General features: G+C 40.5%; 1 protein-coding gene across 2 annotated transcripts in view; it reads left to right on the top strand.

Moving 5' to 3' along the window:
* TMEM164 (transmembrane protein 164) overlaps nt 1–12,605 on the top strand; it is a 93,048-nt gene that overhangs the window by 49,638 nt on the left and 30,805 nt on the right. For both annotated transcript variants that reach the window (XR_012656413.1, XM_075068815.1), the window contains 2 exons: nt 1,390–1,439; nt 9,267–9,333. Coding sequence is in view for 1 of the 2 variants with exons in the window: in XM_075068815.1 (XP_074924916.1) it covers nt 1,390–1,439; nt 9,267–9,333 (117 nt within the window). In the remaining variant the exon portion in view is untranslated. The remainder of the gene's footprint in view (nt 1–1,389; nt 1,440–9,266; nt 9,334–12,605) is intronic.

Genomic DNA, 12,605 nt, shown 5'->3' with positions numbered 1-12,605 from the left:
GAATCACAGTGATCTTCCAGGGTAACCCAGGGAGGGGAAGTCTGGGAGAGGCAACGGTGAGGGAAAGGGTTTACTTTCCTTGTGTTAAGATCCAGAGGGTCTGGGTCTTGGGGGTCCCCGGGCAAGGTTTTGGGGGAGACCAGAGTATACCAGGCACTGGAATTCCTGGTTGGTGGCAGCGCTACAGGTTCTAAGCTGGTAATTGAGCTTAGAGGAATTCATGCTGGTACCCCATCTTTTGGACGCTAAGGTTCAGAGTGGGGAATTATACCATGACAACATCCAATTAGCAGCCTTTTTCTTGCCAACTTTTGGCAGCAGGGCCTGCCTCTGGCTCACAGCTTAACTTTGCTTTATGTTAACAAAGTCTTGACCATTCCTTTGGTTCAGGCCTCATACCGGGCCTCTGATAACAAGGGTTTATGTTTCAGGGCCTCATCTTACAACAACTTCCACCAGTTGAGTAATTTCACTTTATTTAAAACTTGGCAGAAAATGCGTTCTACTTAATGTCACATTTTTATTTAATTTAAATCATATTAATATATTATAAGAAGGCTAAGCCTTAACATAGGTTGTCAATTTAAATTAATTTGATTTTCTTTAAAAACAAAACTATTGTTAATTTAAATAAAAAATCCAATTTTTTTTTTTGCTCTTAAAAATAATCATTTTTTACCCACCTTGTCCGCTGTTCCATTATCATTGCATTATCCTTGGTCTCAGGAAATGTATATCCATTTACTGCTGCAGTTCATACCAGTGCTTTGGAAAGACAGTGGTCACTTTTAGACCTGTCCGTGCCTTAGATAACTAACTTCAGTATTTGCCACTACTTCCCTCAGTTCCCATTGGCCGGGAATGGTGAACCGCGGCCACTGGGAGCTGCGAGCGGCCATACCTTCGGATGCTCAGGTAAACAAAGCGTCTTGCGGCCCGCCAGGGGCTTACCCTGAACAAGCCATGAACCAAGTTTGGGAACCCCCAACTTAGCACAACAGGGCCTTGCTGCCGATTGGAGCCCTGACAGCTGTCACAGTAGAAATAATTAATGACAGTGTAGTTTTGCTCTTGTACAGCAACAGTATTTGAGGAGCTCTTGTAATGGAGAGCACTCGAGATGGACTGGACATCAGACTTGAGCATTTTGCACTTGGGGAAATGAAGTTTTAGATTTCACTTTTGCTGCTCAGATCTGTTTGCAGGTGGTGTGGAATCTTTAGCTTGCTAATGCTTTTAAACCCTTTCCTGGTACAAAGACCTACTGCAGCTGGAACAGTCCATCCAGTCGGAAGTTATATGTGACATGTGGGAGAAGGAGAGAAATGTTGAGGAAGTTAATTTTAAAAAAATCATACCAATAACCAGCTTTTTTGTTTAATGTTTCAGATTTTTCTCCTCGCCTGTCCCCCATGTCGTGGTGCAATGGTTCTGTTCAGGTAACATCCGTTCTCTCTCACTGCTTTCCTGTCTATTTGCATAATGTATATAGGTTGTAATGCTTTGACTTTAGCCATGTTTTAAAAGTTATATGTCTAGGTTGTGTGTCATGTACTGTAGCCTGGAGCTGGCTGGAATGAAAAGTAGAAGACTGTCTGAAAGTGTACATGACTTAAATCAGGGCTTGTTGCCATGCTTAAACTTGTTTCCGTATTTTGAGGGTGTTTGATCTCTCTAACAATAGGCAATGGCTCAGCAAACTCAATGATGGATGCAGGTGTTCTTGCACTGATTAGATTCTGGGCTTGTGTAATCTACATCACATCCCTTATGCCCTTTGATTATCTCCCCCTACCATTTTTTAAAATGTATTAATTCCTCTGTGACATTCTGCTGGCTCTATAGGATTAACACATTCTAAATGCCATAAAGATAGAGTTAAACATCAAATAGCTGCACCAAAATTCTTACCAGTTGCTCAGACAGATTTAACAAACGTTTAAAGCTTTATTTCTTAAAAAAAAAATATTTAAAGCTTTATTTTGAAAAAAACAACAACATGACTTACTGGTGCTAACTTGAAAGGTGATGATAGTACCTGAGGCAGTTTTTACAGTAGCACTAAGTTTCCAATAAGGAACTCAGTGTGACCCAGTGGATGTAGAGCTCTGGACAGGGCTTTGTGAGACCTATGTGCTAGTCCCAGCTTTGCCTCTGGTTTGATGAGTAATGTGGGAATGTCACTTCAGCTCAGTTCACTGTGCCTAAGTTTCCCTATCTGTAAAATAATGTAAATTACCTCCATTTGTGAAGTGCTTCGAGATCTGTGGATCAAAAGCACTATATTTGAGCTATGAGTTGTTGTTGTTACTTAAGGTGGAAGCAGTAAGTTACCGAAATGCAAGACAATGTATTAGAGGAGTTCACCATTGATTGGAACTCACTCTGCAGGGCAAGAGGAATTTGAATGGGCTGGGATTCTGTGGGTGTGTCTACACTGCAATTAAAAACCCCTGACTGGCCCATGCCAGCTGACTCAGGCTTGTGTGGGGTTATTTAATTACACAGTATAGACATCCACATTTGGGCTGGAGCCTGGCCTCTAAGACCCTGCGAGATGGGAGGATCCCAGAGCTTGGACTGCTGCCTGAGCCTGAACATCTACACTGCAATTAAACAGCCCTGCATCCTGAGCCTCATGAACCTGAGTCAGCTGGTGCAGGCCAGCCACAGGTATCTAATTGCAGTGTAGACATAACTTATAGCAGTTGCAAGGCAATGAGCCTGATTCGTTGTTGCTCCATGCAGCCAGCCTAATGAAGCCACAGAGATACAGTAAGGGATTCCTGGGAATTTCACAGGAATTTCACAGGGAAGTCTACAGCAGGCATAGAGTTGCTGTGGCATTTCACACCACCTTCTGAGGGAAGGAGCACGTTCAGAGCTGTATCTTGCTGAGGCAGTGGCCCATTTGTCCTGTGGGCAGCTGGGTGCAAATTAGAGAAGCCAACAGGCTACTCTATCCTGTGCTAGGGGCCACATCTGGCAGCTCCAGCATAGGAAAAGTGAAAAGTCACTTGCTCCTCTCCTTCTCTGCCATTAGGGCCAAGCTCAGCTAGGACTGTGGGATTAATTTGGCTTCATGTTTTCTCTAGCATTGTATTTTGCAAAGTACAGGTGGAGAGTGATGTAATGCCCATACCCTCAACTAACTGTTTTTATTGGGGGAAGGTGGAAGAGGGGAGGAGAGTAATGGGAGGAATTATTTTTGCCTATTTTCTTCACTCAGTGGAATAATTTAACTCTTTAAAGGAAATCAGTGCCACTGCCATAGATAATGTCTCTTCAGAGGCTTTCTGATTTGTGCTGATTTTCTATTGCTACATGAAGAGAAAAATAAAACTTTTTCTTACCAGTGTCCGTAAAACTGTTACAAGCCTATTTTGAGTCTAATCTGGTGTGAGGTTACGCTATAAACTCATGGAGCACGACTCTGATATATATAAGGAGCTTTCAAGTATTCCCGTTGGATAACAATAATACTTAGCATTAGTGGTGTACAGTGCCTTCCACTGGAGGATCTCAAAGGACTACCAGCATTCATCTGAGCCAGGCTTGGCAAATATTCTCAAAGCTGTTTATAGAGCTGGGTAAATCACTTTCTCTTCATTTCACAGATGGGGAGACTGTGGCACAAGAGAGGCTAAGTGACTTACTGACGGTGGCATGGAGAGTTGGTGGTGGAGCCAGAGCTTTCAAAATGAAGTGGTAGTTCTTAGTCATCCTCCTTACTTGGGACTTTCCAGCACAATAGTGGGATAGTGGAAAGAGTAAATAAAGTGATTTTTCTGCCCAGACTATAACCTTTTCTGTTTCTCAGCACCCAGTACTTGAGTATTGCTAATTATTGTGCAAGTGCCTGCACAAAAAATTCTCTCCGTGAGAGTCATTGGACACTGTACTTTTAATAAATGGGAATAGGCTTTCTAAATGCCATATTGACTCTAAGGGAATCTTGTATGTGGATTACTTGCAGCAAATTCAAAAACAAAATGCAATCAGGATATGGAGGTGAACACTGTATGGATTCTATTGTGTGTTCTTGGGTGTACCATATTAGGCAGAAGCTACAGCCTCTTGTTTCAGATATGCGAAATACATGTCCTCTGCCAACAATCAGCTCTATAACTGATGCCTGAGATTGTTTCCTCTTGCAGTCTCCATCTTGATATGTCCTGACCCCAGTAAAGCCTTGCCTCCTGAGAGAAAGGAAAAATTAGAATTTTAATTTCACAGGTTGTGTGTCAGTTTGGAAGAAGTGAGGACTCTGAAAATTAAGTGATACGAGCTGAAGGAATTTTTAAAAGAGGAATGTGGGTGGTCTACTCTTTGGAGGGCTGTCTGTGCTCTAATGTCCAGATGTCAGGCTGCTTTATTGAATTTAGGATTATCTTTTAATATTATAATAGAATCTGCTTACACTTGTGCACGGTCTGTCTCTTTCCCTTTTGGCATATGAACATGTAGACTTTCTTAAGGGGACACTGGCTTTGGCTCTTGTATTGCTGAATACAGTGCAAAGTCTCATTTAAAAAAAAGTTTGATTTCCACCAGTTTCAATCAAAACTGTTTTTTCTTTTTAAAAATGAAAACCACCCTTTTTCCTGGGTCTGGTAATAGCTGTTCCTGCACCCTGATGTGCCTGGTATGGCGTGGTTTTTGAAATCACAGTAATTGATTTATGGAGCGCTTTGCAAAGACATTTTTATTTTAATTGAACACTGTCCCTACGGAGTCCAAAGGGAAAGAATATGTGCAATGAGATTATCTCTTACAATATGTCACTCAAGAGAACCTATAGTGATAAATGCAGTTTCTATGTTCTTTAGTCAAGGTTATTAGAACTGTTAGCATGAATCCTTGTGAAATTTCCATTTTCGTTTGACTGATAAAATAGCATGTCTTTGAACCCTTGCTATATAAGCCTAAATCCTGCAGTTCTTACTCCTTGACTTCAACAGGAGTTCTGCCTGAGTAAGGATGACAGGATATTGCCTGCAGAGATAAAAGGTAATGTGTTTATAATAAAGCGACTGGATATGTTAAAAGTGGACAGACCAAATAGCCCAGATAGGATTTTAAATGAGTTTGTCCAGGGGACTGTGTGACTTGAGATATGTAAGGGGATACCAATCCTTGTACCCCATGGTCATTGTTTCTGCTCCAGCTCAGTTTGGGTAAGGACTGTAAAACCTCACTTTCTGATGGCTGTGATGGCCTGTGTGAAATGAAATATAAGTTTTCTTAGTCCAGTTCAAGTATTTTGAAATGTAAGAACAAGAAGTTATTGCATTTCCATGTGGCTCATTAGTGCATTAATTGACTACAGCCTCAATCTCCGCAGTACCTATATAAAACAATTGCTGAGAACTCTTAGATGCTTTTAGTCAATGTGATAATGAGCAGAAATTCCAGCCTGTGTGTGGCAGCCCACCTTAGAGTAAAAATATAGTACTGGCTTCCAGATGGCTGAAATTTTGTTTTGGATTCCAATGATACATATGTTCCTACTATTTAAGCCACAGATGTGAGCTCAAAAATGAGCCTACCTTTTGGTCATTCACCACCATGTCAGCTCTGGCTTTATGAATGTCCTTATTTGAGAATCCGGGATTCTTCTTGTAATGAGATTTTAGCATTAGCATTTTCAGTAATGGGTCTTGCGGGCTTATCTCCTCTGCCCCTTCTTGCTCACAGATCGAGATAAACTTGTTGGTGTGAATGTTTGTCCTGTTCCTGAAATTTAATTATGTACGTTACAGTAGCACTTAGAGTTGCTAAACATAACTGGGTCCACACTGTGGTAGACATATAGTGTAAACACAGTAAAGGATGGCTACTGTCCCCAAAAACTTACTATCTAAATAGCCAGGGCATGAGGGGTGATTGCGGTGAAGTGACCTGGCTCTGCCAAAGGTGCGTCAAGAGTATAACCAGGTCTCCTGAGTCCCATTCCAGTGCCCTGTGCATTCAAAGAACTTTCTCATAAATTTGAGGTCAATATATCTTTCTATTTAGTAACTTAACTGTTTGCTCAGAGGGAGAATGGCAAGAAATGGGCCAGGCAAGTAATGGCTTAGGAAAGAATGGTAACAGATAAAGTTTATGACTAAAACATCAACCGAGGAGCAAACCACAGAAATTGGATTCTCTTTCATGTGCTGGTTATAGCATCAGACTTACTCCATCTTGTGTCTTGTCAGTCGTACTCTAAAGCAGTGGTTCTCAAACTTTTGTACTGGTGACCCCTTTCACATATCAAGCCTCTGAATGCAATCCCCCCTTATAAATGAAAAACGCTTCTAAATATATTTAACACCGTTATAAATGCTGGAGGCAAAGCGGAGTTTGGGGTGGAGGCTGGCAGCGCGCGACCCCCCCCCCCCATGTAGTAACCTTGTAACCCCCTCAGGGCTCCCGACCCCCAGTTTGAGAACCCCTGCTCTAAAGTATGTTATCATTTTTTTGAAGCAGTCAGTGTTTTTTCTGGGGCAGTGCGTTTTAATATACAAGTGTTTAGAGCTTGAAATCCCTTCTGCAAGTATCTAGAATGATACAAACAAGTGTTCCAGATATTGTACCAATTACTCCTTGTAGGTTAAAAGGACTGAAATTTAGGCTCTTTCTACCCTATTAGTGGCTGGCTTTTTATCGTAGGTACTTCAGTGACCCCTTATTACCATAATATCAGACAGTCTCTAATGCATTTATCCTCACAACAATCCTATGAGGAACTTTTATTTATTTCCAATTTACAGAGGGGACCTGAGGCACAGAGACACTAAGTGACTTGCCCAGAAAATCTGTGGACGGAGCAGGGAATTGAATCCAGGATTCACGAATCCCAGGCTAACACCCTAACTACTAGTTCATCTTTCCCTGCATAGCTCATAACGAACACGGTGTTTTAAAGTGCTTAAACTTCCTTCTGTATTTGCCAGACAGGGATTGTTATGTCTCATTTTTGTTGTGTTTTAATACATGATAAATAAGATAACTGTAAATTTAAGTGTAGATGCTAGAAGCCGGTGGTTAAACATGGCAAGGAACAGACACATACCCTGGCACAAAGTTTGTGTAGTATCTACTCTAGAATTTAGTCATGTTAATTAACAAGTGTTAAAACACAACTAAAAATTAAAGTTTAGATATAGCATGTATGTCTACACTGCATTTTAAAACCCTGGCAGCGAGTCTGAGTCTGGATCTACAGACTCAGGCTTGCAGGACTCATGCTATTGCACAAAAACCAGCAGTGTAAACGTTGCAGCTCAGGCTCTGAAGACCAGGGATGGGGGTGAGCTCATGCACAGGGGTGAACTATCTCTAAATGTGGAATCAGGGAGGAATTTTCCCCTGTGGTTCATTGACAGGATCTCTCTTGTAGTTGAACAAGGACCCTTTGCCTGGATTAGGTGGGCTTCTCTTACTTGGTGATCACTTCTGCAGTTTCCCACAACAGGCACTGGTGGACCTTCTATCCTTCCCATTTCTCTTTGTTAGCCAAGTTTCAGGGTTGCTTGCTAGTCCCATTTCTCCTGCTTCCTGTTCCTTCTCACCAAGTGCACCATTGCCCAAGAATCTTGGTATCCAGCCTAGGCAGCTACAGTGCTCTGCTCCACTTCAGACCTGTGGTTCCTGTTGTTTTCTTTGAAGAAATTTTGGGAGAAGAGAAAATAAACACAGACTCTGCATTCATTCTGGAACAGCAGAGATTACTCCTGTGAAAATAAACAGACTCTGTTTGTCCAGGTGGGCTTGAATTCAGTTGTAATTAAAACGGTCTAAAGATGTAGTGAATTTGTAAGCAAAGATAAGTGACTTTCCAACGGTTTATTGGGGCCTGGTTTTAACTTTATATTTCTGCATGACAGTCATCCCTTGATACTTAACTTTTGTTTCCATGCATAGGAATGTCAGATTGCCTCTGTAAATTTTGGATTGAGCTGGGATCCTGCATGACCGAGGAGAGCACACTGTGCTTTCAGTCAGCATTCGTATTCTCTTGAGTTTTAGTTGGATATACAAGAGGGCTATTAAGGACTAAGCCTGGATGAACTGAGATTTTTGAGAGAACAGAACCATGTACTCCTTTTGTGAGTGAAATGCATACTAAGCTCAAGGATCTGCTCATTTCTCTATCAAAATACAATCTCACAGCAATGCATGCTTGGATTCAGAGGAATGTGTTGGCTGTATTAGCCTTTTTGCCACTAGCTTGCCCATTTCAGCATGTTAATATCATGATTACCAGGTAGGGATGAGTTGTTAGGCTTGGCTCCCCTTGCAGCTCACATCCTGCAGGGTTCAGGATGCACAAACAATTGAACTGCTGGTGTAGCTCCTTGGTTTTTGTCTTGGGATTGGAGAACAGGGAAAAATAACTTGCAAATAAAATGTTCCCCAAATGATCGGGAAAATGTATTTCACAAATACCATTCAACCCTTTGTAGAGTGGAACAGCAGAGATTACTCCTGTGAATAATTATTTTGGGGAGGGGGGAATGCAATCATTTGTAACTAGTGTTATTCTGAACAGATTCTTTGGCCAGTTCTTCTCACCATATGGAGCTTTATATGCACTGTATCTCTTCTGTAATGCAGACTTAAACAGGACTGATTCTACTTATTATGTGAGATGAGATGGTAGTTTAAGGTGAAATCAGTTATAGGAAATACAGCATGTTAATAGTGTTTTCCCTATTTGTCCCCTTCTCAAGATTTGCCTTGTTGGCTTGAATGTAGAATGCATGAATCTTTCTTACATTTTAAACTTAGACACCATTCATAAAAACAGTGCTGCTGCTTAAATTTCTGAAGCCTTAATTTGACATCATGCATTTTTTATTGTTGAACAGGAATAAAGGCATTAAGTGAAATACCTATTTTAAGCCCCAAAATAAAAACCCTCCAGCAGCCCCTGGCATGACCATATTACAGACCAGCAGTCCAAACCACTTAGGAATCCAAAGCTCATTATAGAAAGCATTCTCACTATAGGAAATTATTTAAACGTTTATTAGGGAGGTTTTATCCAGTATATGACAGTTAACAGTGGGTTTTAGCCCACGAAAGCTTATGCCCAAATAAATTGTTAGTCTCTAAGGTGCTACAAGGACTCCTAATGGCTTTATGCAAATTCAAGCCAACAGAGCTTTTGCTACTTTATGGAAAATCATTCTACAGTACATAAAATATTTTGAAAGTACACCTTTGATACTTAATTTTCAGGCCATGAAAATAACATTGCCCCTCTTTCTTCTAAGGTTACAGATGCATATGTTAAATGGGGCCCTCTTGGCATTGCTGTTTCCTGTGGTTAATACACGCCTGGTGAGTAAACCATGCCTTGTTTTCTCCTCTGACTTTTTATTCTGTAGTCCTGGAGTTTACTTTTATGTCCTTTTTCTAAAATGCTGTTTCCCTTGAAAGAGGTTTGACCTTTGCAACAAGCTCAAAGCAATACGGAGATTTCTTGAGCATCTCTTAAGCCGTTACTAAACTCTCAGATATGGCACAGCACCCAACCTCCCAAATGCAATGGAAAGTTTGACCTTTTATAGTTCCTCACTGCTTGTAAATTGATGATCACAGAAAGCTCCTTTAATCCCATAGCTTTGTTTGTACAAGGATTTCCTCCCTGCAAAGCCAGTTGGATGCACACCATTTGCATAATGAATTTGAGTGTACTATAGTTGTTGTTCATAGCTTTGTATTTTGCCATGTTATCTGAGATGTTGAAAGTGCCAGCCTGAGAGTGTCTCACAGAGAATGGATGGAAATTGGTCCTGTTCCTGGGAGATCTTGCTGAAACACAAAAATACCATGTTTAAGTGGTTTGTTTTTCAAAGAACTGGAACATGGAACTTGCCATATTCACTCAGATGATGGGTCTATCAAGTTGGATGTCCTGTCTTCAGCAGTGGCCAATGTCTTACTGCACTTGAAACCTTTTGGCAAAGCTGCCTGTTGTAAGTAGGGATTCTTTCCTGATTGCTGCCACAAACAGCTGGCCCTCTAAATCACTACACATTTTTGTTCTGAAATGTTTGTTTTTAATTTAATTCGTGCAAGAGAGCTGCATTGTATTGTTCTAACACGGATAGCAGGCTCTATATGTAGTTATAGAGTATGCCTCAAACTACAAAAATTTGTTGCACTAGCATTGTTCTACAGACATACATCCAAAGAGAGGAATTCACACTGAAGGGGAAAACAGATATGAACTGAAACAAAATCCACCCTTTTATGTGCCACTTTGCAGCAAATTGAGACAAGTAATAGCTCCCTGAACTGTGACATGGAGGGGTAGGATACAACATGACGAGTTAGATTTGAGGCCTGATACTACACTCCCTTACACTTAGGTCATCTTGTTTTTACTAGAAAAAATGTGTATTCTTAACTTGACACAAAATCCTAGTGAAGGCAGGATAGTCTGTACTTTGCACACAAATTAGAAGGTAAAGTTAAGGCTTTGGCTCTCCTCTATTCTTTATCTCAACATACTAACAGATGTGAGAATGCAAACTGTCTTGTCTTTGCTAGGCTTTTACCTCATGTTTATTAACTCAGCTTAGCAAAATTGAGTTAACCCACATTTTTTTTTTTCTAGTGAGAGTAGAGCCCTAGTGTCATCTCCATGGCACCTGTTCTGATTCAGGAATGTTCTGTGCTCACTCTACACAGGTGTCAATGATCATTCAAAGTGCGAGGCCATGCAGAATCAGGTCCAGAGTGCCCACCTGGAATCTCTTCTCTCTGAAATTACTTGCTTGTGTGGGTTCATATCAAACACTAACATCACATATCAGAGGCGAGCCCTATTAGTGTGGGGTCTGTAAAAGCAGCAAAGAGTCCTGTGGCACTGTATAGACGAACAGACATATTGGAGCATGAGCTTTCGTGGGTGAATCCAACAAAGTGGGTGTTCACCCATGAAAGCCCATGCTCTAATGTGTCTGTAAGGTGCCACAGGACTCTTTGCTGCACTAACATCACAGGGAGTTAATGTGATGGCATTCGTAGTGTCAGCCAGGTGGAAGCAAACTGTTTTTTCAGGCAATCAGTTCTATCCTGGTCTTTCAACCAAGGGAAGGGTTCATAGCTTTCAAAAGATACTTCACAGTGCAGAAGGCCCACAAAGGGCTTTCAAGATGCTGTGAGGGCTAGACATAAACGGCTATATTTTCAGCTTGAGGCATGGACACACATTTGGGCATGCCTAATCTAAGATGTGCATGAACATGCCTAATCTATGATGTGCATGAACATGTGGCCAGCTAGGCCTGTTATGCTTGTAAATGCATAGAATGGGCATGTAACAGAGTATTTATATGCATAAATTAGGCATAGCAGTTGTATGCACCCTGTGTCTTGATCCAGAGTTTTCAAATCTGGCACAAACTTAGATGCTCGGAAGGAAGTGATAGCTTAATTTATTGGGGTCTGGAATAATAATAATAAATTAATTTTCCAACTCTGAACTGTTTGTAAACGGTATTGAGGGTCAATGGTAAGACAGGCTGACTCTGAGCCTCATTAAAAATGCCATTAGATTTAAGAGACATCTGTTTTCTTGTGCATATAGTATGTACATACAGTGCTTGTTCACTGAAACACCCTTCAAGGGCACTGAGAATATGGAGTGTAAGTAAATGTCATTCTGTTTAATGACTGATGTTCCATGTTGATGGAAAATATGGTACTTGGTTACAGAAATTTTGTTATAGTTGCATTTATAGTAGGTATCATTTATCAGATTGGGGGGGCGGGAGCTCTGAAATTTATCTGCTTAATGAAATATTCCTGTAACTCACCAGCTGGCTAATCTATGAAGGGGGTAATGATATTCATTAGTAAGATTACTGTGTGCTTCAGCTGAGTGAAGTATCATCGTGAAGCCAGATACTGGTTGTCCATTTGCAAATCCCGACAGTCTTACTAGCATTGATCTGCATAAAATCAAACTAGTCTCATTTTATTGAATTTTATTAATCCTCCTACATGGTTTTGGTCGATCACTTTGGTATCTAGAACATGTGAAGGTCCATCAACCTGGGCATATAAGCATTTTTTCTAAAAATCCAAAACATTTTATTGAGACCATACCATTTCCAGAACAAGTGTATTAACAGCATTCACCTGCAGGATTACACTTTATAAATAAAAATAAGAAATAGTTTCTTGTGGTACTTAAGGAGAAGAATGTAAGCTTAAAGATGAAAAATCAGTGTTGTTGTTTTTTTTCTCTTCCCCTTTTAATGCTGTGAGTCCCTCTCTGTAATTTAGTATGAGGCTCTGCCGTAATTGATATAAAACCCAAAAGACCAAGTACTCTCAGATGTGAAGAAGGTACAATGGAGGGCAAATAGAATGATTTTGAGCTAGAGGAACTTTGAGAGTTCGTTGGAATGATGAGCCACTGAACTTACTTTCTGAATGGAATAAATAAATTATCACTGGTCTACAATTTTTGAGAAGTCGTCTGCTTCAGAGATAAAACGTAGTATTTATTATGTATTTTGATGTGGTGAATTCAAATATGACAATTAAAACAACTGATTGGCTACTGTTTCTAAGATATTTAAGTTTTTACATTTTAT

The sequence above is a fragment of the Chelonoidis abingdonii genome, chromosome 8 (genome assembly GCF_003597395.2).
Source record: "Chelonoidis abingdonii isolate Lonesome George chromosome 8, CheloAbing_2.0, whole genome shotgun sequence".
In the NCBI taxonomy this organism is placed as follows: Eukaryota; Metazoa; Chordata; order Testudines; family Testudinidae; genus Chelonoidis; species Chelonoidis abingdonii.
Note: the sequence above shows the minus strand (reverse complement) of the source record. Positions and strands in the feature narration are given on the sequence as shown.